The 27,202-nt window shown below is 54.6% G+C and overlaps 2 protein-coding genes across 2 annotated transcripts in view; one reads left to right on the top strand and one right to left on the bottom strand.

Moving 5' to 3' along the window:
• Positions 1 to 1,294: 1,294 nt before the first annotated feature.
• ZBTB17 (zinc finger and BTB domain containing 17) lies at positions 1,295 to 9,901 on the top strand. Its single transcript, XM_088529504.1, has 15 exons — positions 1,295 to 1,380; positions 2,929 to 2,998; positions 5,276 to 5,482; positions 5,641 to 5,829; positions 6,239 to 6,367; positions 6,687 to 6,925; positions 7,014 to 7,156; positions 7,494 to 7,794; positions 7,885 to 7,972; positions 8,285 to 8,401; positions 8,489 to 8,609; positions 8,765 to 8,895; positions 8,986 to 9,201; positions 9,447 to 9,536; positions 9,627 to 9,901. The coding sequence occupies exons 3-15, from the start codon at positions 5,278 to 5,280 to the stop codon at positions 9,899 to 9,901; spliced, it is 2,244 nt and encodes a 747-aa protein (XP_088385630.1). The 5' UTR covers positions 1,295 to 1,380; positions 2,929 to 2,998; positions 5,276 to 5,277.
• Positions 9,902 to 11,507: 1,606 nt separating this feature from the next.
• Positions 11,508 to 27,202, bottom strand: part of SPEN (spen family transcriptional repressor) — a 62,271-nt gene continuing 46,576 nt past the window's right edge. The window contains exons 10-15 of the mRNA XM_088529616.1: positions 27,061 to 27,161; positions 16,576 to 24,520; positions 15,637 to 16,041; positions 14,493 to 14,687; positions 13,823 to 13,981; positions 11,508 to 12,794 (exon numbers count right to left, since the gene is read on the bottom strand). Coding sequence (XP_088385742.1) covers positions 12,663 to 12,794; positions 13,823 to 13,981; positions 14,493 to 14,687; positions 15,637 to 16,041; positions 16,576 to 24,520; positions 27,061 to 27,161 — 8,937 coding nt within the window. The 3' untranslated portion in view covers positions 11,508 to 12,662. The remainder of the gene's footprint in view (positions 12,795 to 13,822; positions 13,982 to 14,492; positions 14,688 to 15,636; positions 16,042 to 16,575; positions 24,521 to 27,060; positions 27,162 to 27,202) is intronic.

The raw sequence follows: 27,202 nt of genomic DNA on the forward strand, positions 1-27,202 counted from the left end.
GTTTATTTCTAGCCCGCGTGACTCATTTCTTCCCCGACACTCTATTTCTGAGCCCTTCCCTCAGCTGTAAAACCCCTGGGCCACAGGCCCACCTGCAAGGTCACCAAATCCCTTTCTCCTCCGCTCGCCCACCTGCACCCAGCAACCCTGGGCATTTTTGGGGAGCCCTGAAGGATACAGGGGAGGCCGGTGCGCAAGTCAGGAGAGCGGCCCCGAGAGACCCGATCACCTCCATGGGGCTGCCGACGACCTCCTTCCTCCCAGGGCCGGGCGGCTCCTCCGAAGCCGGCGGCCGCTTCCCGGCAGGAGCCGGAGCCCCCACGGGCTGTTTGGAGCTGCCACAAGCACCGCGGTGGCAAAACGTCACCGAGCGGCTTCGAGGCGCCGGCCTCCGTTTACCCCCTGTGCTACTCGCACGCACCCGACCGGGGGGCACAAGCAGCAATTCCCATGTTTTTTTTCCCCTCTGTTTCGTATCTCGTGGATCCGCCACCTCCAGCGGGGAGGAAGGGGGTGTCCGGCCCGCGCTGCACATCCCGCTGCGAAAGGAGAGGGAAAACGTTGCAAAACGAGAGGGAAAACGTCCCGCAGAGGCCGAGAGGGCAGCGGGGAAGGCAGAGCCCCCCGCACGGGGACGGGACGGGGCGCCCGGGGCTGCCACCCAGCGGCGCAGCAAAACAAAGACTGGATTAAGAAAATAGTAATAACGCAAGGAATTTGTTTAGAAGAGAGAAAACAGGCCAGAAAGAAAGAAGGGGAATTAAAATAGGAAATCAAACAAATACAACTAAACGAAATGAATTAAAATTATATATATATACACACATATATACATATATATATATATATATATATACACATATATATATATAAAAGCGAAGCCGCGGAGGCGGCTGGTTCCCGGGACAGGGACAGGGCTCCTCTCAGCGCGCCGGGACGCCCCGGGTGAAGCAGGGCAGGAGGAGGCTGCCCCGACCGGACGCTCCCGGGGAAACGGGAATTCTCCCCCTTCGCTCCCGGGGCGGAGGAGGCGTCGGCGCCGCCTCGACAGCGCGTCCCGCTCGCGCGCCCGGGGCAGGGGCAGCCGCGAGGGGCAGCCGGGACCCCCGGGGGTCGCAGCGGCCCTCGGGGACGGCGGAACCGGCGCCTCGACCCTCCTCCCGCCGCCCCGCGGCCACCACCATCATGGCGGCCTCGGGCGGACGGGGAGGGGAGAGGAAGGAGGTCGCCTGGCCCAATCCCTCCACGCGCATGCGCGGCGCCCCGCCCCTTCCGCCCCGCGCATGCGCGGCGGCGCCGGGCGGAGCGCGAGGGAGGGGGCGCGACGCCGCTTCCGCCCGGCGCCAAGATGGCGGCGCCCTTTGTCTGGTCCGTGTCACGGTGAGCGCCGCGGGCGAGGTGAGGCCCCCCGGGCCCGGCGGCGGCGCCCGCGGCCTCGAGGGCTTCGGCGGCGCCGGGGGGAGGGCGGGGCCGGGCCTTGGGGGAAGGGGGTGCCCCTCCCGCCCAACTCGGTTTGGGGAGAAAAGCCCCAAGTTTTGGGGCAGCCTGGCTTTTTTTTTTTTTTTTTCTTTTGGTGTGTTTGTTTGTTTTTATTGGGGACGCGGTCCCCCGCCACCTTCCCCTCCTTCAGGGCATTGCCGCCTGTCGCCCCGGCGGGTGACACCCCGGTGCTGTGGGCACGAGCCGCGGGGCGGCGGGATCAGCCCGGTCCGAGGGCCGCGGCTGCCCCGGGACACGCTCCGTCCCGTCCCCCCGCGACCCGGACACGCGTCCCGTCCCCCACCTCAGACGTGGGACACGGTGTCCGTCACCCCCGCCGGACACAGGGGACGCCTCCTCCCCACCCACCCCGTGGCACTTTCCGTGCCGTTCCCTTTCCTCGTGCCGGACGAGGCCGCTTCCCATTGGGATGGAGCCGGCGCTGCGGGACGGAGGCGTCGCTGGGGCGGTTCCGAGGGGCTCCGAGCAGCTTTCCCTCAGCCGTCGCTCCTGGCGGCCTTGCCCGACCTCTGCCCCTTCCCGCTGCAGCCAAAGGGAGCCCCGGGTGTTCCCAAAGCGGCACGGAGACGTCGCAGCTTTGCCCACCGAGGAGCGCGAGCTGAAGCCTTTACCCTCCTTCCTCACAGATCCCCGAGGGCGCTGCCTCCTCTCCGGTCGCCGCTCCTCGGCTCCAAGGGCACCGCCGCACGCGCAGCCGCGAGCCACCGGCACCGGAGGGAGCCCCGCGGAGCCCCGGGACACGCGGACAGGAGGTGACGGGGCTCGCGGGGGTGTCTGGGGCGGCTTGGGGACACCCGGGTGCTGCCCAGGTGCTGCTTGGGGACACCCGGGTGCTGCTGTCCGTCCCACAGCAGCCGGGACTCAGGTTGCCTGCGCCCGGCTCGGAGCCGGCTGGTCCGTGATTCCACTTCCAGGGATTTATTGGTGTGCCCAAAAGCTAAAGAGAGTCTCCAAGGTAGCGCCTTGTTCTGGTTCCTTCACCTTTCCATGCTGCCTCCAGGGATTTTTTTTTTTTTTAGCATGGAAGCAGCTATTAAAAAATCCCAGACGTCGCAGGAGGCAGCTCAGTTTACATGAGGATTTAAAGGATGAGGATTTAGGATTGAAGGGAGGGATAGGGCCCGACGCTGGAACGGGGATATTGCAACCTTAGCGGCGCACCTGCACCTTGAGCACCTGGCATCAGCTCTCCTGTCTTAACTGCAAATATTGCAGAATCAGGCCACGAGTTACTGGAAACAGGGACACGCTGCTCCTTGCAGAGCCTGAAAGGAGAGAACTGACAGCAGGCAGAAAATAAATCACCTCTTTCTTTTATCCGCTCGGCGTTGGAGCATGCAGGGGGCTGGTGATGGCATCAAATGGCATCAAACCACTGTTTTTTTCCCCCCAAATCACCGCAGGATTTTGTTTCTTTTTGTTTAGTAGACATCATCTGGATGAGAAGTAGAAGAGCTGATGATGCACTGGTGATGGCCTAAGGACAGAGCAAAGCAAGGTTTGTACAGAGAGCATAAAAATCAGAATCTTAATTTAAAAACATCTTGAAGCAGAGCAGCTGCTGAAGATGGAAAAATGAGGGCGCGTCGAGACTCGCCGGCCCTTTGGGGGGTCAGTGGGTAGGAAGAGCCTCGCTGGAGGCTTCAGGGGGTCAGTGCTGCTCGGAGGGCTCGAACGCGGCTGTTCGGAGGGTCGAGCTGTCTCCTTTGCACAGGTGGCTCTGCGGGTGTCTCCGGGTCGGAGTTCCGAGATGTCCCTTTTCCCCGGGTTCCTCCCAGAGCGGCCCTGCAGCTCTGGTTTCCAGCGCTGGGAAGGCAGAGGGCAGGTGCAGGGAGCCGGGGCCTTCTCCTCGACGGGCTCTGCTCCGGGACGTCTCCGCGCTCCGGGCGCAGCCGGCTCGGCCGCCGCTCCCGCCTTATCTGAGCCCTTCAGACCGGGAGCCTCCGATGGGGCTGCTCCCTCCTCGTTCCTGAAACAGCCCGTAGGGACGGTCAGTGCCGACGGGAGTAGCTTCACTCAGCGATCCGGTGTTTGAGCAGGTCCCGTTCGATCCGGGAAACAGGCGGATCACAGCCCTGAGCTGCAAACAGCCCCTGCCCGAGCGGCAGGGGAAGCTGGGGCAGCTTCTTAGATGCACCGTGGGTTTTGGCAGTCACAACCTCTCCTCTGGAAGCGGCCTCGGGGTTTGTTTGCTGCTTTGTGTTTGTGTGTTTGAGGCAGTTCTCCGAGTTGGTGCCGCTGTTTAGGCTTCACGGAAAGGCCAGTCCTCCAGGGAAAACTTCCCTCAACCCTCCGAGCAGCCACTTGGAGCGGAGCAGAGCGGAGCGACCGTCAGTTGCTCTCCCTTCCATGTCCTCCATGTGGCCCATTTGGCCTCCTCCTGCTTCCATTTCCCTCCCTGCAAATAAAAACTTCCTCTTTCCCAACACGTGAGGGTTGTTATTAGCCCAGCTTGTTCAGTTCAACGGGACTCGGTCCTTTCTGATACAAATATTGATTAATTTTTATTTTTCTTCCTGGCTCTCAAGGGATGACATTTGGAGCAGGTCGTGGGTGGTTGCTTGAAGATCACCCTGTTTTTCGGTGGCTGTGGGGGGAGGCCCCGTGGCGAGTCGATGGCAAAGGGCATCTCTCCTGGGAGGAGGTCGGATGTGAGCGTTGGGAGCTGCTCCCGGGGCCGGGCCACGGCGGTTCCAGTGCTTGGAGCTCCTGTCACAGGAGCGCGTCGTGCACACGGGCATCGCTTTGGAGCAGAAACTCCGGGAGATCCCTGGAAAAAGCAGTGGTTTGGGATCCGCCTTGCTTCAGCAGGGAGGAAAACCAGGGATTTGGGATGCCAGCATTCCGCTGTGGAATTGTTGCCCAAGCCCCAAAAAAAGGGACAGGCGGGTACTGTAGCAGAGAACAAAGGGCCTTTCCCAATCCACTTGCTCCGCTGTCTGAGGTGGAATTCCTTAGGAGATGGGAGGAGACCAGCCCTGCGGTGGGTCCCCCCGTGCGGGACATTTCTTGGGGAGTATCAGGTTTTTCAACCTCAGCCCTGTGCTGCCAGGGGCGTCTCCAGCCTTCATCGGGAGAACGCCAGGCCAGGGGGATCGGGCGCAGAAAAGATTGGAAAACGTGGCAGAGGCAACGAGGGATGTGGATCAGGGCTCCCGGGAAAGCGCGGGCCTCGTGCGCCCGGCGTTTCCCTCCTCGGTGTTTATCCGTGTCCCGAGATCCTCACGGGTCGTCTCGGACTGTGGGAGCCCGTTGGCTCCTGCCTGTTGCCGGCCTCCCGTGCGATGCCGTCCTGACGTATCCCGGCTCTCGGTGACCTCCGAAGGGTCCCTGCTCCCCTTTGGCTTGCAGGGCTCGGCCTCGGGCCAGCCGGGTCTCGCTGTATCATTGCAGTGAGGTTGTTGCTCGGCATTTTGGGCGTCGTCACCCGCAAACGCGGTCACTCCATGGGCTGTCTGGCAGCCCAGTGGGGCACAAAGCGGCTTGTTGGGAGAGAAGACCCTGGCTTTGGGCTGGGGGGTGGAGATTTGCCCGCCAGGGCATCGGATCTGCTCCCTCGTGCGGGGTTGTGTTTAGCTGGGGACAAGACGGGTGTTTGCAGGCGCTGGAGGAGCTGCTGGCTGCTCCTTAGGGTGTTCTCTGAGTGCCATGGGCTGCCACGGGCCGTTCTGAGGCTGCCTGCGTCTTCATGCGGTGCTGGACACAGCGTTGCCCACCGGGTCGGGGCCGGGGCGGCTCCGTGCGGCGCCATCCCAGCCCTCTCCTCTTCCCGCAGCCATGGATTTCCCCCAGCACAGCAGGCAGGTCCTGGAGCAGCTCAACCAGCAGCGGCAGCTGGGCCTGCTCTGCGACTGCACCTTCGTGGTGGACGGCATCGACTTCAAGGCCCACAAAGCGGTGCTGGCGGCCTGCAGCGAGTACTTCAGGATGCTCTTCGTGGACCAGAAGGACGTGGTGCACCTCGACATCAGCAACGCGGCAGGTACCGGCTGCGCGGAGCTCCCGCTATCCCGTTTCCTTAACGGGTCGTCTGCGTTGTCCGGCATCCCGGATGGAGCCGGCGACGGCCGTTTAAAGGGGTCTGCAGACGGGGCCGCGGGCTGCTCCGTGACGGCTCGGTGTGCGCCGTGTCCCCCGCAGGCCTGGGGCAGGTCCTGGAGTTCATGTACACGGCCAAGCTGAGCCTCAACCCCGACAACGTGGAGGACGTGCTGGCCGTGGCTGGCTTCCTGCAGATGCAGGAGATAGTCAGTGCCTGCAACGCGCTCAAGTCGCTGGCGGCGCGGGCAGAAGGCGCCGAGCAGAGCCCGGAGGCGCCCGCCGGGACGGGTGCGTAGCCTTCGTCGCTCCGTTCGGGGATCCGGGTCTCCGCGTCCTCCGTGCCGAGCTCGAAGCCGCCCGGTGCGTGGGGGCTGCAAACGTGGTTTGTTGCTCTGCCCCTTCCCTCGCAGGCGCTGAGAAGGTCGCAGCTGAAGCCAGACCGGCAGCGGCAGCAGCGCCGGGTGGCTGCGACGGCGCAGAGCAAAGAGCCGAGCACGAGGTGAAGGGAGAGACCGTCCCAGCCGCGACGGCGCGACCCGCGGAGCAGGCAGAGCCGGCGGGGAGCAGAGCGGTCGCTGCAGGTCAGCAGGCAGGGGCTGGCACGCAGACCCCTGCCCTTGCTCCCCCGGGCGCCTCGTTCCGCCCCGCAGAGCCAAGTCCCCGCAGTGTTTCCCCCGCAACGCTCCCTCGTTCGCAGGTTCGGGTGACGCCGCCTGTGAGGAGCCGCCCGCTGCGTTTTCCAGCCCGCAGCCGCCGGCAGAGAGCGGCAGCCCCGCGGCCAAGGGCAGCGGCCCCCGCGGCGCAGAGCAAGGCCCCGACAGTGCAGGTGCGTTCGCGGCCGCGCTCCGAGGGGCCCGAGTGCCTGGTTTGCCCTGGCACAAAGCGAGGAGAGGGGGGCAGACACCGCTCAGACCATGTGAGAGCTCTGGCCCTGTGCCCCAGGGCTAGTAAAGCGCTGCAAAAACCCTGAGCTGAGATCTCGGCATGTGCACGGCACCCGTGTTGTACCATACGGATACCCAGAGCAGAGCACCTTAATCCCCAGCACCTTAAACCTGTGTTTAGGATTAGGAAAAATAAGACAGGTTTTGTGTCTCTGATGCCGCTTCTCATTTTTGGCCTCCACATTTTCTAAATGTCTGCAGAAATGGGAGTGGAAGGCAAGGAGGAAGAAGGGGAGACGACAGCGGAGGAGGAGGAGGAAGCTAAAGTTGCCGAGGAAGAGCAACCCAGGTTAGAAAATGGAGAAAACGCTGAGGATAATGAATCGGGGAGCACAGACTCTGGGCAGGAGAATTCGGGGGAAACCCGCCTGCTGCGCTCGGGGACTTACAGCGACCGGACCGAGTCGAAAGCCTACGGCTCCGTCACGCACAAGTGCGAGGTGAGGCCGGCCGCGGCTCCGCGCGGGTCTCCAGCGCCGGGGACCTTCCTGGACGTGTTGGCGGCCGCGTCTCTCTCTGCGTCCCTAGGACTGCGGGAAGGAGTTCACGCACACGGGCAACTTCAAGCGGCACATCCGCATCCACACCGGGGAGAAGCCCTTTTCCTGCCGGGAGTGCAACAAGGCCTTCTCGGACCCGGCCGCGTGCAAAGCGCACGAGAAGACGCACAGGTAACGCGTGCCGGGCCAACAAGGTGCAGCCGGGCCGAGCCGCCCTGACGAGGCTTGTGGCCACTGCAGTCACTGCCTGAGGGTTGAATGGTTCGAGCAAGAGGTCCGTAAACGGGTGAACTTCTCCGTGCCTCTTGGCTTGATTGGCCTGCGTTCGTCTGCACTGTGGCACTTCGAGACATCCCGTGGGGTCCAAAAACCTCTGCCTGGGGCCAGGGAGAGAGCTGGGATTGGGATGCGGAGAGGGCAGCAGAAGAGCTGGGTGTTGGTTCCCACATGGGGCCACGTGGATGGGGTGTCCCCCCGGCTCTGCTTGACCTCCCTGTCCCTCCCACAGCCCGCTGAAGCCCTACGGCTGTGAGGAGTGCGGGAAGAGCTACCGCCTCATCAGCCTGCTGAACCTGCACAAGAAGCGGCACACGGGGGAGGCCAGGTACCGCTGCGACGACTGCGGCAAGCTCTTCACCACCTCGGGCAACCTCAAGCGGCACCAGCTGGTACACAGCGGGGAGAAGCCCTATCAGTGCGACTACTGCGGGCGCTCCTTCTCCGACCCCACCTCCAAAATGCGGCACCTGGAGACCCACGACACTGACAAGGAGCACAAGTGCCCCCACTGCGACAAGAAATTCAACCAGGTGAGCCGGGAGGCGCCGCGGACGCTGGTGCCGCCGCAGGGAGGTGGTGGAGGGTTGCGGCGAGCTCGGCCTGTCCTTGTTTGCCCCCAGGTGGGGAACTTGAAGGCGCACTTGAAGATTCACATCGCGGACGGACCCCTGAAGTGCCGGGAGTGCGGCAAGCAGTTCACAACCTCAGGTAGCCCTTGGTGGGTGACAAGGTCTGAGTGCCAGCCCCGTGTCTATCCCTGGGGCATCCAGGCTGCCCCCGGCGGCCGCCAAGGCAGAAGAAGAGCTTTTAAAGTTCGATGCTGCAGTAGAAACTTGGTGTTTGCCCCAAAAACTGCCTGTTTGCTCTGACTTGTGCCGCTGGCAGGTGCCCAAGGCCGGGCTTGGAGGTGATGGGGGGACAGATGTGACTGCAGGGCTGATGGCAGGAGGGGAGGGCGAGTGGCGCTTGGGGAAGGCGACACAGGCCCCTGACCCCTCCCTCACGTGTGGCCACTCGCAGGCAACCTCAAGCGGCACCTGCGGATCCACAGCGGCGAGAAGCCCTACGTGTGTGTCCACTGCCAGCGGCAGTTTGCTGACCCTGGGGCGCTGCAGCGTCACGTCCGCATCCACACGGGTAGGCGCAGGGGGCCGTGCGGACCGGGCGCTCCGGGGGTGCTCCTGCTCCCGCTGGCCCGGCTCAGCTGCCCTGCTCTCTCCCCAGGGGAGAAGCCGTGCCAGTGCCGCCTCTGCGGCAAGGCCTTCACCCAGGCGAGCTCCCTCATCGCCCACGTGCGCCAGCACACGGGCGAGAAGCCCTACGTGTGCGAACGCTGTGGCAAGAGGTGAGTGTCCCCGCATCACCTTGCCCATGCGGCTGGGATGCCATCAGGCCCCTCAGCTCCGTCCTCTTTGGCTCTCATGGGCGCTGGGTGCTGGACCGTCCCGTTGGGGTGGGAGTCGCGTGACGTTCCCCACCGTCCCCTCATCTCCACGCCAGGTTCGTGCAGTCGAGCCAGCTGGCCAACCACATCCGCCACCACGACAACATCCGGCCTCACAAGTGCACGGTGTGCAACAAGGCCTTCGTCAACGTGGGCGACCTCTCCAAGCACATCATCATCCACACCGGTGGGTCCAGGGATCCTGCCCTGCGCTGCAGCGCTCGCTGCTGCCTCCCCGTCCTGTCACCTCTCCTGACCGCTGCCTTTCCTGCCCCAGGGGAGAAGCCCTTCCTGTGTGACAAGTGCGGCCGTGGCTTCAACCGCGTGGACAATCTGCGCTCCCACGTGAAGACGGTGCACCAGGGCAAGGCCGGCATCAAGATCCTGGAGCCCGAGGAGGGTGACGAGGTGAACATCGTCACGGTAGCCTCGGAGGACATGGTGACGCTGGCCACCGAGGCGCTGGCAACTACTGCGGTCACGCAGCTCACGGGTGAGCACTGGGCATCACCTGCCCTGCGGGAACCCGACCCCATAGAGGAACCTGGTGGCTCGGGGGGGCCCTGCCTGGCAGGGGGAGGGCTGGGAAAAATATGACCGAACTGGACCCAGCTCCAAAACCATGATGGGCCAGATCCTGCCCTGCCCCATGTCCCCATCACAGCTTGAAACCCTCCATCTCTCTGCCGGGGGGAGTCGCTGATGCTTCACCTTTCCCTGCTCTTCCTCCCCCTGCAGTGGTCCCCGTGGCGGCCGCGGTGACAGCAGATGAGACTGAAGCACTTAAAGCTGAGATCACCAGGGCCGTGAAGCAGGTGCAAGAAGCAGGTGAGGTTCTGGGATGGGTGAGAGGACCCTCCGGGGGTCCAGGCTGCCCGCGCAAGCAGGCGGCTCCCCGGCATCTCCTGTGCCCTGCAGACCCCAACACGCAGATCCTCTATGCCTGCGACTCGTGCGGGGACAAATTCCTGGACGCCAACAGCTTGGCCCAGCACGTCCGCATCCACACGGCCCAGGCCCTCGTCATGTTCCAGGCCGACACGGACTTTTACCAGCAATACGGCGCCGCCACCACCTGGCAAGCGGAGCAGGTGATCCAGTCGGGAGAGCTGCTCTTCCGGCCCCGCGACGGAGCGGCCGAGGTGCCGGCGCCCCTGGCTGAAGCGCCGGCCGCGGAGCCCCCCGCCGAGTGACCCGCGGTGGCCCCGTCCCGTCCCCCCACTCCGTCCTCTGCGCCCTCCGCCGGCCGGGGAGCCCCCTGGCCTGCCCTCTGCTTCGCTGCCCGGTTTATTTAAAGAGCTCCTGGGAATGATGTAAAAAGTGTATTTCTGTAATGAGAGAGAAAAGACTAAAAATCCGCTCTAAAGTTGTGTAATATCTAGATTAAATAAATTGCATTATTTTCTAAAGCTTATTTAAAACCTACAGCTGTCCTGCTGCCCTCTCTGTTGTTCAGCAGCACCCTAGTGTGTCCCATCCGCATGGTGGGGCTCTCTCCTCTCCTGGCTTGGGGGCTGCTCCAGGTTTTCCATGGATCGGGCCAGGGACTCCCCTCTATCCCGGCGGAGCCGGCGCTGCTGTGATCCGTCTGCTCCCCCTGTGCCCCCGCCAACGCACCCAGCGCCCCCCTGGCTCCTTGTTGGGCCCCACGGTCAGGTAGGGAGAAGAGGGGAGGACGTGGCCGTAAGTGGGTGCCAGGACCGGCCTCCTCCAGGGTGGTGCAGGCAGAGCCAGGGACACAGGCACAGGCTGACACCCAGCCAGGGGGTGTACAGGGACACCGGGAGGTACAGCCAGGCGCACAGACAAGTGCACGTACACCTAGAGGAAGGGGCGCTTGTGCTCACAGCCGACCTCATGGCTGTACAGGCAGCTGCACAGAGTTGAATGTACAACTAGACAAAGGGCACTGTTGGACTCATAGGCAGCTTCAGGGATGGTTGGATGTACAGTCAGACAAACGGACAGTTAAGATTTAACCAATGCTCATGGACAGCTGGACCATGACCAGGCAATCACAAGGCCAGCTGGCTGTACAGCTAGACAAATGGACGGTTGGACTCAGAACCAGGCTGGTGGACTGTTGGATATGACCCAGGCTCGCCAACAGTTGGCCATGCAGCTGGACAGTTGGCTGGTCGGACATACAGCCAGATCCATGCACAGCTGGACATACAGCTAGCTGCCTGGACATACGGGCTGTTGGATGCACAGCCAGACACCGGCTGTTGGCTGTACAGCCAGCCAGTTGCATGGACAGCTGCACATACACCCAGGCACAAGGCCGGCTGGGCACACACCCTGACGGCTGCACAGTCGGACTCACAGGCGGCTGGATGATCCGTCACCAGCCCCAGAGCCGCTCTGCACCCCAGGGCTGCTCCGCCGAGCTCCCCTGCTCCTCAGCCCTGGCATCGAGAAGACACAAAACCCTTCTTAAAAAAATGCATTTTTTCTCTTTCCTTCTCTTTTGGGGATTTTTTTAAAGTAAGTTATTTTGTTACAACATATGAAAATTACCAGTGGCTTTAACATCACCCAGGTTAAAAATAAAACGCAACTTTGCCGTTCGACAAATACTTACAACACGCAACCAAAAATAAACAAAGATTAGAGTTTACTCTGATAAAATTATCTGGTTTTTCTACTTTTTTCTCTCCCTTTTAAACAAGACCGACGCCAAGGGAACCCCCCCCCCGCAGCAGCATCTCTGTACAGCGAAGATCAAGGCGGGGGGAACGCGCCCGACCCGCCGCCGCGACCACCCCCAGCGAGCGACGCAGCACAGCCGGGCGCAACGTGTTTTGTATTTTTTAATAAAGTTTGTAATCCAATGGACACACAAAACAAAAACTGCGCTGAGAAAAAAAAAAAAAAAACAAAAACCAAAAAAAAAAAAAAGGAAAAAAAAAAAAAACAGTTCCATAAATTAATAAGTGTTACGGGAGGTGAGGAGGAGGGGAGGAAGGTCCAAAGTCTTTTTGCACAAGTGTATAACACTTCCACGTATCGTGAGATGAGGGCGGGGAAGGGCATGTTTAAATGAAGCGCACTTACAAATGAGTGACAATACAAAGTCTGAGTATGAAAATAAGATTTTCTCTGAAAACACATTTTTGGCACAGATTAAAAAAAAATGTATGTTGTGGGGATTTGATTTTTTTTTCTTTAAAGTCAGCATTATATATATTTATATATATTATATATATATATTTATATATACACACACCCACTGAGTTCTGCATATCCCACCAGGAAGGAAAATAGCTCTCCCTTTTGTTTTGCTTTTTTTTTTTCTTTTTTTTCAGTGTAAACTGTACATCCCAGATGAAGAGAAGACGGCTGCAGCAGGGGCAAGTGGAGGAGAGGAAGGTTCACATCCAGAGAGGAGGAAAAAAAACAACAACAAAAAGAAACAACAAAAAAAGAAAGGACCAAAAAGATAATGTGTGAAATGATCCTTGACCCACAAATCTCAGCAGAAGTTCCCAGGTCCTGCGTTTAGTCCACAACGCAAATGTTAACTGTGTGTCAAGACATCCAGAACGTCACAGCGTGTCTCCAACTGTGCAAAGGTCCGAGTCACTAATTTAGTGCAAAGGCAGTTCAGGTTCTTTTTTATTTATTTTTTTTTTGTTAAAAAAAATAGCCATCCTTTATTTTCCCCAAAAGGAGGCACAGAAACCCAATACCAGTCCGCCTGTTGAGTGCATCAGTTGTCCATAAGCTAAAGCAATATGTAAACATACAAGGTAGCAGAACCACTACCCAGCAACAGTTTGATCGAGGCCTGTTAGGGCAGGAGGCTGGTAGTCTGGCAGCATTTTCTTGTTTCAGTACTTTCTCTCTCTTATTTATTTTTTATTTAATTGTGTTTTATATATATATATATATATATATATATTTATTTTTTTTGCTGCAGGGCCTTGGAAAAGTCTGTAACCGGTAAACAGCTCATACCGACGCGATGACAATCATAAGGTGAGGAGAGATGTTTGAGATGCTGGCGAGGAGGTCTGGGGCCAGACGGGACAGGTGGCTTTCCGAGAATTCACAGGGTGGGAATATCTGCAGAACGTAGGCAGGCTGCAAAAGAGGGAAAAAATGAAGAAATGAAGACAAAGAGAGACAGGAGCTAAGGAACCCTCCCCACCTCCCCTTTGCCCCAAGCACAAGCCTTGGGAAGGAGCAGCTGCTGCTTTTCCCCCTCTCTACTGTGAAGTTATCACAAGAACTGCAAACGACTGTATCAAAGCAAGTCATCAACTGAGCAAGGAATGAGAATCCTTTCACTCTTCCTTCGTTTTTTTTTTTGATTTTTGTAAAAGCGGGAGGGAAATCATGGTTTTCATTATGGAGACACGCAGCAGCTGGGCTGGCTTAAACCATCTAACCCTGACACTCGGATGGGGACGGTTTTGAGCGCTGCAGAACGCTCGTGAAACAGCACGAGTGGGAGAAGAAGGAAACAAGAGGCAATTCAGCAGCAACGCAGGGCTGGTTCTCATAGTGGGGCATTTTTCCACACCAGAAACATAATACCTGGCTGATTTTACCATGAAATACCCCAGAATTGTATCAAGTGGCAGCTTTCAGTGGTTGCTCTCAGTCTGAGGGACTGTTATTGAGGGCAACACATTAAATCTAGTTAGATGGAGCAACACATCTGGAATAAATACTTGGGATTACCGAACCCAAATATTTTGTCTTTGACAAAGAAAAAAAAATATCAGGTGTTCTGGAAAAAAAACAGGATATCACGTGAGGAAGAAACCAGGGCAAGTAAGGACTCTCCTTCCAACACAAATGAAGAGGTGGAAAATGTTTCTTTTTTTTCTTTTTTTTTCTCCAACCAAAGACTTAGGGCTGCAAAGAACAAAAACGAACCTAGTTTTGGGTGTTTTTTGGCTGTGTGGTCCCCTTCAGTAATTATATCGTGCACCACATTTTTCACCAGTGATGTAACAACTCATGGCAAACGTTAGGGTTTTGTTTCAAAAGCTGCATCTTAACTGCAATCCTGAGCAAAGACTTGAGGGCGGAGGGCCTCAAGGTCCCTTATCAAGGTACAACTTCTATTTATTTTATCTACAAAAAGCTTCCTTGCTAAATACCTGATTAGAGCCAGGGTTGGGAACGTTGATGATTCCTGCAGCTTGTTTAGCCTGCAGGTAGCTGATGAATGCAGCCTTAAGTGACTCAGTCTGATTCACTACATCTTCCTGGTCTCGTCCACAAGGCAAGGCCAGTAAAAGGCAGTAATCGCTCTCCACCTGGAAAGAAAATCCAGCAATTAAGTGAAATGTTTGCTTGGAACAGGTCTATTCCTGACACACATTCATTAACTTTAAGCGCTTGCTGGAAAATCCTCTCTTTGAACTCCTTGGAAGCAACTGCGGGTGTTAGGAAAGACACACGTTGAAAGCTCAGCCTGGCCCGGAAGGTTGTGAAGAGGAATGAAAAACATCAGGTTTCCATGGCCTTCTACCTTCCCCCTTCCACCCTGCTTTGACGTGTTAGAGCTGGCAGCAGTTTGCTGCATAGCTAGGGCACTGGGAACTTGAAAAGCAGGGCTTCCCAACTACGAAATTCCCCCTTCCCTCATCTGAGTGCCAGATTAACACACGTTTCACCTCTACGCTTGGTCCCAGTGTGAAAGGAAACCCACTGCCCGTCTCCAGGTTTGCAGGAGAGGTGCTGTTTTCCCTTTGGCTACACCAAGGACGAGCAGAACAGACAAGCTTTGGGCACCTGCACTGCTCTTTGCAGCAGTCCTGCCCTTACCATCATCCTGCGCGCGACGCCTTCGAGCTGCGAGGCCTCCAGGCGCATGCGCTGGGCGATGCGCAGCGGAGGGCCGCCCTCTGGCGCGGGCAGCGAGCGGTGCGCCAGCACGTTGTTACCGGACACGAAGTGCAGCTGAACCGCGGCCGTGTCGTTCTTCAGCGCCAAAAGGCCCTGCCACACGATCGGGTACTTCTGAAAAGCAACGGGAGAAGAAATCTTAATGCAAAGAACAAAAAGAGCTTAGGAAAAGCACTGCCATCTGCTCGAGAGGGATCTTCATTTTGGAAGGAAACCCATCCGAGCCGCTCGCTCGCTTCTGATGTTTTTACAGGCAGCCCTGACACCACTTTGTTTGAAGTGCTTGGTACACGTGTCACATCTTATCATCGCTTGTACGCGCCGGCCCGGGCTCGGGTCAGGTCCTGCTACATTGCTATTTCACCTCCTTTTTCTTCCAGCTGGCTGAGATATTTGGGTGACTCCCTTCACTGCAACATCTGAGCACTTCCCAGTCTTTCGCAAACGATGTCAGCCTCCCACGCAGGCAGCACGAGGCAGAGCAGAGCTGTTACCAAATGTTATTTTCTGGTTTAGGAATGAGGAATTGCGAAACTGCAGGTCTGCGAGAGCTGCGGAGGGTGACACGGGAAGCACTTGGCGCTGAGCACAACCCTTGAGTCCTGGTCAGGCCTTTCACGGACATGCCCATCCGTCAGCCATGTCCCCGTATTTTTTGTCCTCAGTCATAGGATTTAAGCCTTTAGGAGGTTGGGCGTTTTTATTTTTTTTAATTAAACACACCACCACTCTTCCCAACAACAGCTGACTGTACACAAAGCTGCAGCACTGCCCACCTTGGCCTGCAAGCTGCTTGAAAAGGTAAACAAGAGACACAGGTGGCTCTCCTGCCTTCTGCTGCCCTACCCTGAGACTTCAGCAAACCCCACGTAAACGTGAACATGGCGAAGAATTCCCCAGGGAGAGAAACAGCCAAAGTGAGAGCACTTGCCAGCATTTGAGGCATTTGATGCAAGAGACCTCACATTTTGTTGCTGCAAATGAGAGGAGCTTAGTGAAATGTGCCCATTTTCCTCTACACAAGAAGCTTCCTGGAGAAGAGAGAAGGCAGAGCAGCACTTACCGTCAGAAGCTGAACCATATCCACAGGTCTCTGTGAAACAGCATGAGGAGACGGCTCTTGTTTTAGAGTAGACTGGGACTCGGGGCGATTCAGGGACAGGGCCCCGGGCCCTGACGTCGTCGAGATGAACAGCGACTGCTTGGGAACCGCCTGCGGCTGGTGCGGCGACGGAAGCTCCTGTTTTATCGAGATGGCGACGGGCGAGGGGTAGGAGGTCTGGCCTGTGTCTGCTTGTGCCCTCTGAAGGTGGACGTGAGGGTCTATCTGCGCCGCGTGCCTGTTCACGGGCGGGTGGTGGCCCTGCTCGGGCCCCGCGGCCGCCGGGCCCTTGGCCTCCGGGGGTATCTGCGGAGTCTTGCTGCGCCCCGGCTGGCTGCCGTGCGCGTGCTCGCCCTCCTGCAGGCTCTGAGAAGCAGGTGGTGGGGAGAGAGGAGAGATTTTAGGCCACAGGTACTGTCAAGACTTGCTCCCTGGGAGAGGGGGTGCGGGGAGATGCCCAGCGCGCGCTGGCACAGTCGCTCCGAGCTGCTCCATGTCACCCAAACCGCCTCTCCCGAACCCTGCTCCACTGCCCCCTGCCCACGAGGCCACCCCTGACCAACTGTGTCTGTCCCAGGAAGCTTTTCCAGTCTGCCTCGAAATCCCCAAAGACGTCTCTGTGTCTCAAAATTCACAGGCACCCTTCACATCTCCCCTTTTGAGCTCTGGAGCCACAAACAAGACGGATTTCTTCAGTCTCTCCCAACTAACGCTAAACACATTCAACCCAAACCTCCCGAGCAAACATTACTGCTCTAACACTTCCCGATGTGACTTGAAGAGTTTTCAGACTCCAACTGGGAGCTCGCAGGGCCAAGCAGAACTGCAGCGGGGCTGCGGTCAGCCCAGGCTGCGCGGGATTTCAGGTAGAAAGAGAAGAAAGTGTGTTTGGCCGCTCACCTGAGATGGGGTCATGCTCCGGGACGGCAGCCCGATGGGCGACGCGCCGGCGAACTGGGGGTGGCCGAGCTGCGCCGCTGTGTGGTAATTCCTCATGTCCCCGTACACGGAGCGATAGTCGTGGAAGGAGCTGCCCGCCGGGTGCATGATCTGCACTCCGTGGGGCACCACCACGGGCTGCGTCAAGGGCAGCCCGGGCAGCTGGCCGCCCGAGGGGACGCTCAGGAGCCGGGGCTCGCTGTGCGGAGAATGGGCCATTTTGCCCTCGGAGGCCTTGGGCGTCTCTTTGCCCGGCTGCGGGGTCTTACTGACCGGGGGAGTCTTCACGGCGCCGTCGGGCGTGCGCGACTGCCTGCCCTCCGCGTGGTGCTCGCCCACGGCCGCCATGTGCGGGTGCATGATCATGCGCACGTCGTGCGGCACGTTGTACTGCTCCAGCCGGATGCCCGTGGGATGCATGCGGTAGTCCGGCTGCATGACCAGCACGTCGGACTGCACGGGCGCCGGCGCGCGGCACACGGCGCCGTGGTGGTAGTGCATCTCCTCCTCGGCCGGGTGCTGGGAGGACAGCGGGGGCATCACGATGTCCCGTATGGGCGCCGGCTGAGGCGTGCTGGATCGCTGAGGTTTGATTTCCATCTGAGGTTGCAAAGCTGTTCTGGGGGAGTGGAGCGCTTCCGGGCGCATGCCGTAAGGAATACCGGAGAGAGGAGGGGTGCTCATCCTCACCTCGCCTTGGGACAGATGGCCCAGGGATACAGTCTGCGTGACGCTGTGAGGGGGCATGATGACAGACTGCTCCGGGTGCATGCTGGAGATGTACGGGGGCACGGAAATGCCCGGCGCCAGCATGACCGGGGCACTGCTCGATAAAGCCGGGGACGACGTGCTGCCAGGATGACAAGCCCGTGGGAACGGTGACGGCGAGTGTCCGCTCGTGCGCGGCGAATGCGGCTCCTGTTTCGTGACCCCCAAGTGGGAAATGGCCCGCTCGGTCGGGGTGCTGGGTCCTGAGCTGACGTGGTTTGCTTCCGAATGCACCTTCCCAGACAGGGACGGGTGATGCGGACTGACTCCAGGACTCAAGTTGGAGGGTTGCAGAGTCTTGGTCTCCACTTTGAGAGCAGCGGGATCGGACAGTTTTTTGTTCACAACCATCTGGTTGTGGACGAGTACAGGCGGAGTGTTTACAGTCTGCGAGAGGACCTTACCGGGCTGCGATGACGGCGTCTGCACAGCAAGGTGGGCCGAGTCAGACTTCTCCAAGGCCACGCGCTCCTGTTTAATGGAGGAGATCACGGGCGACGTGTTGTAAGGTGGCGTGCCTAGTACCAAAGGAGAATGGGTGGAAACGGCCCCATAGCCCGTGGAAGCCTGAGAGCCTTTCGGCGTTGGCTGAGACGGCGTGATAGGTTCTTGTTTAATCTGAGATTTGGATACGGACTGCTGAAACTCGATGTCAACAGCACTGGCAGGGGGAATCTGGCTGATCTTTGCGCTAATTCGCTGTGGGCCTTCCGTCTTCTGACCCGAGTAGCTCAAGAGCACTACCCCTTCTGAGGTATTAACCCGCAAGCCTGGACTGGAGCCAGTCTCTACAGGCCTATCTTCAATAACAGACATAGATCCCGGATGAAACCTGCTGTTATCGTTGGCGCTCAACCTCTGCTTAAATTTTGGTGAAGGAGCGTTAACAAGACAGGTCTGGCTCTGGGGAGCTTGCTTCACCAGGGTGATCCTCGGAGCCTCCTCCAGGTCGACACTGGGGGGCATTCTGCTGATCACAGAGGTGGCTTTGGGGGCAATGACAGTGCTTATCTTCTCTTTCTCGCTGAACACTGGTGCTTCTGCCACTGGTGGGTCCAGAGCATTGGTGATGGGAACTGCTGGCTTCTCCTCCGAAACTGGTTTGATGGCCTCTACCGCAGGGTGGAGAGGTGCCTCCTCGAGACGCGGCGCGCTCACCGGCTCCGCGTGTGTCGTTGTCACATGAGTGGAAGTTATGCTCGTCGCCGAGACGTACTTGGGCTCCATGAGTATCTTCCTCAAAGTGCTTGAGTTTGTATCGATGTCTGACGCTTTCGTATCCGGTGGGAGCGCAGGCGGTGGCGTGGAACGGGCGCGCGGTTCCTCGTGCCGTACGATCCATTCCGGCACCTTGGCAGCACTGGAATGAAGGGGGACGAACCCAGCCGGCACCGGGGTGGGTAACTTGGCCGCGGTTGCCGAAGGAATCGCGGGAACAGCTGGACCGGGAGCACTCGGCGGTGTGATGGGCGCGTTCTCGATAGGCGACCGTATCTTGAACTCTGTCTGACTGCCCTCGTCCACAGGAACTGGTGGGGCGGCCAGGTCCAAAGGAGCCGGTGCCGGTGTTTTTGGAGAGGCACCGCTCTCAGTGACGGCTTCGTGGGCAGGGACAACATCAGCGGTTGCAGCCTTGGTGGCATCGGCAGTATACGGCTCTGGAGACATCTGAGCAGCAGTCTTGGTTTGCTTGTCTTCCTTCAAGGCTTCTTCAGGCTTTGCCTTCGCTTCACAGGAAGGGGGAGACTTGCTCTGTACCCTCTCAGGCTCAAACGCGCTGACTTCAGCGGTGTCACCTTTTCTGCCCGTGCTCCTTTTACGCCTCTGCCGAGAGGTCTTTTGACGTCCCTTTTCCTTCCGAGCCACTTCGGCTTCCTGCAAGGTTTCTGTTTCCTGTGCTGAATTGGAAGACTCGCTGAAGCTCACGTCGCCTTCCTTGCTCTCCGGCTCTGCCGCGGCGGACGGGGCAGAGGCAGCAACCGGCTGCACTGCGGCCTCCACAGCAGCTTCTGCTTCCAAGATGTTGTTAACTGCCTGATCGGTTTCTGGCTCCATTTCCTCTCGAGGCGATGGTAACACCAGCGGTTCTGTAGGGATTTCTGCTTCTGATTCAGCCGGGTAAGTCGGGGGTGCAGGAAAGCTTTCTGTCTCCCCAGAAATATCATTGATGATGGAGCCAATAGCTGCTGCCAGTTCTGTTTCACTAGCCTGGTGTGCAGGTTTGTCACCTTCCTCCTCCTGGCGAACTTCAGTCACGTCTGCTGTGGGCTCCTTGTAGGCGGGAATTGCTGGAGGAGTTTCCGTGAGTTTTGCAATATTCTCCACGGCCTGTTCAAGTTCAATCTGTTTCGCTAACTGGGCAGCTTCCGGGCACGGCTTCGGTTCCCGCAGAACTTCTTTTTCCGCCTCTTGGAATGAATCTTCCACCTCATCTTTAACAAAATGGGGAGGCAAGATGTCCTCTTTGGGGGGACTTTTCATTTTTGCTGGTGACACTGCCACCAGCTCTGACTCTTCCTCACTTGGCCGCAAGGCACCCTTGACTTCATCGACATTGAGGCGTATTTCTACATTTTTTAGACACAAGGATGCTTTATCTACAACAGTCTTGGTGTTTTTATACCTTCCCCTTTTGGATTTTGTAACCTTTTCTGGTGCTGGCTTCTTCTCAACGATCTCAACCATGGCCATTTCTAGCTGGTTTTTCTCTGCATCGAGTTCTTTCTTCTCACGTTTCTGTTCGCTTGCGGCTGCCTCTTTCTCGGTTGTTTTTGCTTTATTGCTGTTCTCACTACTGCTCGATTCCTGAGCAGCTCTTTCAGCAGCATCTTCAGATTCTAGCGAAGCATCAACTTTTGGTTCATTTTTCCCTTTCTTTCCCTGCTGGCTGGCAGCAGCTGACGAGTGACCGTGTGTGAGTTTCTGGGATCTAGGAGATCTCCATCCCTCCGTGGGCTTAGGGGTCTCCACAGCTTCTTTAGCCTCAGGCTCCTCAGGCTCTGGTTGCACCGGTTCCGTCTTTACTGGAGAGATGTCTTCCTCTGGCTTGCGGCGTGTTTTGGGAGGTCTGCCTCTTCTTGGTGTAGTAGGAACAGTCGTCACTGTTTCCTGGGGTTCCTTTTCCCCTCTCTTCCTGGTAGATCTCGTGACCTCCACAGAGTCTTTGATTGGAGATGGACCTTCGTTGTCCCCCGTGGTAGCATAAACAGATCGCACGTTTCTGCGCCTCGTTCGGCCTATCGGCAAACTGGGCTCCATGTTTTCCGGCTCTGCAGCAGAACTGGGGGATTTAGCAGCGTTCCTTGAAACTTTCTCTGCTTCCACTTTCAATTCTGAAAGTTTCTGCGTTTCCCCACGAGGAGAGCTCGATCTTTTGAGCTTTTCCCGGTCAATTCTTTCGCTTTTCCTCGTGACAGGCTTTTCCGTGACAGCAGCTGCAGCCGATTGGACAGGAGTCTTGGAGCGTTTACTCTTATAAGACTTCTTATCTTTTACGACAACCGGAGGTTCAACTTCCATATCATTGTCAGAAACTGGAGGGAGGACCTCAGCGGCCACCTCTACCTTCTGACTTGCACTAGCATCGGTGTTGGCAGAAGGTGGAGGATTTTCCTCTTTAGGTTCAGTAATCTCTTCAGACTTTTGTGTGAGCTTAAGAGGAGATGAAATCAACTGGGCACCCTCAGGTTCTGGATCTACATTGATGTCTGCATGGGAAAATGACGCTCCTGGAGTAGGAGGTTTTGTGTCCAAGTATGAAGGATGCTCTGTTGACGCAGTGTCTTCCTCCGACACCAGAGTTGTAGGAACAACTTCTTTATTAACTTCTACAACTGCTGGGGGTTCTGTTTGCTCAGGTGGTTCGGTTTTGAGAGGAACAACAATTTCAGGAACAGGTTTTTGTTCTTCTGCTGTAGAAGTAGCTTCGGGAACCTTTTCTTCTTTTATGGAAGCTGTTTCCACTACGATTTTTTCATTTGCACCCTTCTCAGAAGCAGCTGGCACCGGTTCCTGCGATATGATAGTGACTGAAGAGGGACCAACTACTGAGGAAGTTTTATGTTCTGATTCTTTACTATCAGGAACAGTTTCTGGTGTCTTTGGCCGATTTTCTTTGTCTTCCTGTTTTTCCGCTTCTTTTGGTTTTTGATCCTTCTCCTTTTCTTTTTGCTGCATTCGTGTTAGTTCAATAAATCGACTGTGGAAAAGAACAACTGGTTCTTGCACCAAATCAGATGCACTGTTAGTCCCATCAGAGGAAGACTGTCTCCCGTACAATCTACCAGAAATGAAATCAAGATCATCATCTTTTCTCTCTAAATGCTGCAAGCGCTTAGAGTCCTGTTCAAAGATTGAACTATGCAAAAAACGAGAAGCAAACAGTTCTTGTCTCTCTTGTTCCTCTTCTTTATGATCCTCTTTCTTATCGTCCAGTTTTCCACCTTCTGAATCAGTTCTAATTTTTTTCTTTTTCATATACCAAGATGGAATAGGTCTTGGAGCCGAGTCAACTTTCTCTTTGTCTTTATTGTTTCTAAAACTAGCAAATCTTGAATCCCAATCTAGAAAAGACCAGTTTTCTTCTCGAGAGGAAGAGAGAGATTTCGCTCTTTCAAGCAAGGCCTTTGTGTCTGGTGTGATTGTCTTGTCCAATGCAAAAGAGTAGAATTTGTTTCTTTCTAAGGAAGTTGACAATCTTTCCTCTCTTTCACGTAACTTCTCTTCTCTGTCCCTTAATAAAAAAGACAATCTGGAACTCTCCAATAAAGACGAGGTTTTAGGAGATTGGGATTTGTTTTCACCATCTTCATCAGAATCTGAAGGCACCTCCCCTGGCTCCAGGTCTCGCAGGGACCGCTTCCGAATGCTGTCTCTTTTAACAATGCTGCTTGGAAAGCTGATATCCACTCTACCAGGCTCTTGTTTCACTTGTGTTTCCCATCTATTTGGGTCATCTTCAGAGCTCAGTACTGATGGTTTTATTTTAGCGATTTCTGCCATCTGCTCCCTTCTGCTGGAATCGTAAGGATTAAATTTCAGAGACTCCTCCCTCACAGTCATATTGGAGTATGAAAGACCCTTTTCTTCTATTTTAGGTGAATCTTTGGTTTCTTTTAATGGCATTAGCCTGGGAGAATCTAGCGTGTCATCATCTTCGTGAAAAGGGAAGTGTCGGATACTGGGGGAACAGGACGTCCTTTCAGAATCTTCGCTCACCTGACGAGAACTCCTGTAGTTTCTTTCTCTTTTAGTGCTAATTTCAAAATCAAACTGGTCAGTCTTTTTCCTTTTACTGGGTGGAGAGTCATCCGTGACATCCTGTGGAGGTTTTCCTACTTCATGGACCAAGCTCCGTCTTTCGTATTCTTCAACATCTTTCTTTGGACTGCCAAACTTCTCTGACTTTGCAATCTCCATTTCCAGCTGTTGTTTTAATCTACGGCTTTGCTCCATTTGTTTTCTGTAACTTTGAGTATGGTCGATGTCGATGCCAATTTTCTCCTCTGTATCAGTTGACTGAGGTTTTTCTTGGCTAAGTTTATGGTCAGGAGCATCTTCAGGCAGACCACAGTAATTCTTCCTTGTGTCCTCCCTCTCTGTTCCTTGGTCATCTAGTAGCTGTATTTGTTTATGCTGGGGTTTTACTGGATTCATTTTTTTAGGAGGGAGTTCTTGGATTTCCACAGGTTCATCAGCTGTGTCCATGAGCCGAGTCTGCAGATCTGGAGTGGGACGCAAGCCAATCCCAGCAACATTAAGAGTCTCCTGAATTTCTTTGGGGCTAGTAACAGGGATAAGTCTTTCCAGTTTGAGTTTTTTAGATTCCCTTTTAAGCATCTCTTTCCTCAAGGGTTTTCTTTCCAACTCTCCTTCCCTTAAAATCCCAGCTTCTCTAGATGAAGCTGTCGCATCAAGTTGTTTCTTCAAAACTGCCCGCGCATCTTCCTCATCTTGACTGCTTCTTTTTGCTTCCAGTTTTTGCCTTTCAGCCTTTAAGTTTGCATCAGCAAAGCGTCTTTTGCGAGCCTCCAACTTATCTAAGTCCACGGCGTTTGCCCCCTCAGAAGCTTGCTCCGTCTTCAAGTGCTTTTTGGGTTTAATTTTCCCTTCCTTATCAACCACTTCTACATGACTGGCAAGGGCTTTCTCTTTTTGTATCTTAGTTCTGACAGGTTCCAGTTTTGACTGCTCAGATTTTGCTGTTTGCTCAGTTTGAGACGTCTGTGTTTTTTGTTCAAGAAGTGGAGACTTCATAGTGTCATTATCAAGCTTTGCTCTCAATTTCTCCAAAGTGGGCTGATCAATAACTTTCCCTTCCTTTTCTTTTACTCGTGTCAATACCACACAGGGCATGAGCTCTAGGCGGTTTTTTGCTGTCCCTTCTTTGTCACCTCTCTCTTTACTCTGTTTACTGTTGCCCTTTAATTTTTCAGGGCTGGGCTCTCTCTCATTCTCTTGATCTGTTTCTGAAGACTGAGAGCTAGGCGAGTGTATTTTTGCTTTTCGTTTTTGCTTATCGGTTTTATCCTTTTCTAGCTTCTCTGGCTTTTCCTTCCTCACCAAGCGTTTGTCTTTGTCAGCTCTCTCCTGGTCGAAAACGCGCTCCTTCTCCGTTTTCTCGTTCTTAGCGTAACGCTCCACGCGGGCCTTGTCGAGCTTGTCGTACCGAGGAGGAGACAGGGAGCTGCAGCTCCCGCTGCGATCGGACGACCTGCTGTAGATCCTCCTCTCGGAATCGCTCTGCAGCCTCTCGGACTGCGACGGAGACACCCCGGGGCTCTGCGGACGCCTGGAGTGAGTTGGGCTCTGGCTCCGCTCAATGGGTCTCCTCTCGTGATCTCTGTCCCGATCGGATTCAAACCGCTCCCTCTCCCTCTCTCTCTCCCGCTGCCTGTAACTGTACTCCCTTATGTCTTGCTCATATGGATCTCCTCTGTAATCCCTGTATTCACGGGGGTCATCGTAGTATCGTGGATCATAGTAGTCTCCTTGATAGGGATCCCATTCGGCATAAAATTCTCTGCCTCGAGCTGGATATTCTCGACGAGGATCTTCCGGATACGTCCCTGGAGTCCTAACAGTCTCGTAGTAAGTACGATCAGGGGCATATTCATAAGAGCCTCTTCTTTCATCTCTGCTAAAAAGAACAACAGGGTGATTAGTTTCCCCTCTCAACCAAAGTATAGCATTACAAAATGCCCTTCTGCATAGGGGAATTGTTTGAGGATAATTTCTTTATATGCATATTAGGGCAGCTATGCACAGCAGCACAGAGAGATTTAACAAGAATGAATCAGTGCGCAGTGGATTAAACGCTTCATTCGCTTCGAACGCTGTACGAAACTAATTGGTCATTTTGCTAGTGACAACTTTGCTGAGTATGTTTTAAATAAGCTTTCCTGCTTTGTTTTTTTTTTTGCCGAATTCGAACACTGCATTAAATGAAGGTAAAGCCTGCAGAGTGCATGGGCACCCACACACAGTCTGTCATGCAGATGTGCAAAAGAGCCCATCTCAAGAAGCTGCTACTACTGGGAGAGTGTCACCTAGTTCTGCAAACACGAAGTGAACAGGAGGTAGGAGGTAACAGGATTTTTTTTAATCCTAAACCCTTCAAGTGATCATTTAATTTCAGAATTAGCTCTTTCACTGCATGTAATAGGTTTTCATAACCTGGAAATACATAGCTGGTGCTCCAAATTCTCCACCATTAGCGACTATTTTGCACACTCGGTTTCACCTACTTGGATTAACTTCACCATCTGCATTCTGTGCTGGAACCTCCCAGCTGGGACATTATACAAAACATAAAAAAAGCAAAACCAAAGAAACACAGAGCTTAGCATGGGAGACAAAAATCTCTTTTTCAAGCAAAGTGGGATGTTATGAAAAGCAGCAGTGGGTAGAGCTACTAGATCAGAACACGTTTTTTATTGTGCACCTTGTGCCGCTCCATCCAGCAGCTTTGAGAAGGTGCAACACTGCAAAACGTAACTTCCCACTCAAGAAAGCTCACATGCATCCTCATGGCCTAGCAAACGTGCAGGACTGGATATCCTGGAATTTGCCTCGGAAAATTCAGGGTAAAAGATTACACTATCCGCTTTTGCTTTCAGCGTGAAAAGGAATTTTTATGGATTTTCCTGAGAGGTGCACGGCTCTTCCTCTGGTTTTGGAGAGATTTAAGATTCCCCACCATATTAAGCTGGTGGCATTACATAGCAATACATTTTTAGAAGTTTATATGTATGTATATGTGTGTATACATATATGTATATATATATCCACATATCATGTTTGTTTTATATTAGGTGTTAAAACTGCAGCCTAGGAGAAGCTGGTTAGTCCGGTTGCTCCTAGCGTCACTGCTGGGGACCCAGGACTGCCTGAACCAGCTTGGCAGAGGACTGGGAGGTGCAGAATTACAGGAGCCACCACAGAGCCTTGCATGATTCATGACTCCCAAGCATCCAGCAATGACCGTGTGAACGTAAGGACAGAAGAAACCAGCCTAGTGCGTACCCGAGTACCATCCTGCCCTAGGAAACCAGTGCTCTGGTCAGCTATCTGGTTCACTAACGAGTGCAGCTGACCGCTGTGCAACAAAAGATATGTGATGAATGCATTTCTTTTTTTGCTGAATTTGGTATAGTTCACAGGAAATTGTTCCTGACTGCTTGCTGGCACGTCACAACATTTGGCAAGCATGAGGGAATGCACAGATTCATTTCTATTATGCAAATCCCGATTTCCAACTTCCCAACTCCTCTTCCCCTTTAAAACTGGTAATTTTGCATCTATGTTATTCCAATCTATTTTGCTCTGAACTTATCTAGAGCACAAGTACAACTAATGGCACACTGTGCTTGACGCTACTTTATAGGCAGAGCAAAACCTACGATCCAAACTGATCTCTAAAGGCAATAAAAATGCACCTGCGCAAAAAGAAAATGCTTCTTTTCAGCCTTTGCCAGAGTCATTAGCTGGGAAAACACTGACGTTTTACTCAGCTCTTGGAAGGGGCAGAAGAGCAGAATGGTATTTCTGTACGTGGCTGCATTTAGCTGGGGTCTACAGAGGGAAGAGCCTCTCTGCAGCCATCACGACAGATGCTGTGCAAGGACATCTTCAGAGGATACATTTTGCAAGTCAAAGAGCAAAAAAAAATGCAACCACATTCAGACTTTATTATCTTAATTATTATTATCCGACTTTATTCTATGATCTTATCGAGCTAGCCTGTTGAGAATGAATAGGTGAAAGACTACATTTCACTCCCAACTCCACAGACTAGCACTAGCAGCAGCCTGTTATAGCGTATATATAGTCTGCTAACATACACATTACTTGGAGGATATGGGGAGGCAATACAGATATATTATTCTTTGTAGTCTTAAGAAACAATGAATGACTCACAACTCTGGCCAGGTGACCCTACACATTAACTGGATACTAAATATATAGCTCAGCAGATAGCCCAAATCTCCACTTGAGTATGATTTTTTAGTTAACTGACAATAATTCAGATATATGATATTCTGCTTGTATTAACTTGCACAATTTAATAAAACTCAAATGAATTTAAGTGCTTGTTTAATATTTGTGACACAAAGAAAATGTAATTACATTTAAAATGACGCTAGAAAAGAGAATGGAATAAAAATATTAGATACATGCCTTCTCTCGGCCAGCATTTCATAAAAGTCTCTGATGTCTTGACCCGTTTTCTCCATGGAATGATAAAATGCCAATTGACTTTCCCGGTTTGCAAAATCCACCTGAAAAATATAATAAAAAAAAAAAAAACGTAAATAACATT

This window comes from Tinamus guttatus, unplaced genomic scaffold (assembly GCF_059628265.1).
Source record: "Tinamus guttatus ecotype Peru unplaced genomic scaffold, ASM5962826v1 Tinamus_guttatus_pri_ptg000332l, whole genome shotgun sequence".
Classification (NCBI taxonomy): Eukaryota; Metazoa; Chordata; class Aves; order Tinamiformes; family Tinamidae; genus Tinamus; species Tinamus guttatus.

What these genes read in the sequence shown, in the direction of transcription:
- ZBTB17 (XM_088529504.1), top strand. Translation starts at nt 5,278, where the DNA reads ATGGATTTCCCCCAGCACAGCAGGCAGGTCCTGGAGCAGCTCAACCAG. An exon ending in TCACGTCCGCATCCACACGG is followed by an intron (nt 8,402 to 8,488) that starts GTAGGCGCAGGG and finishes CTCTCTCCCCAG; the next exon opens with GGGAGAAGCCGTGCCAGTGC. An exon ending in TGCGAACGCTGTGGCAAGAG is followed by an intron (nt 8,610 to 8,764) that starts GTGAGTGTCCCC and finishes TCTCCACGCCAG; the next exon opens with GTTCGTGCAGTCGAGCCAGC.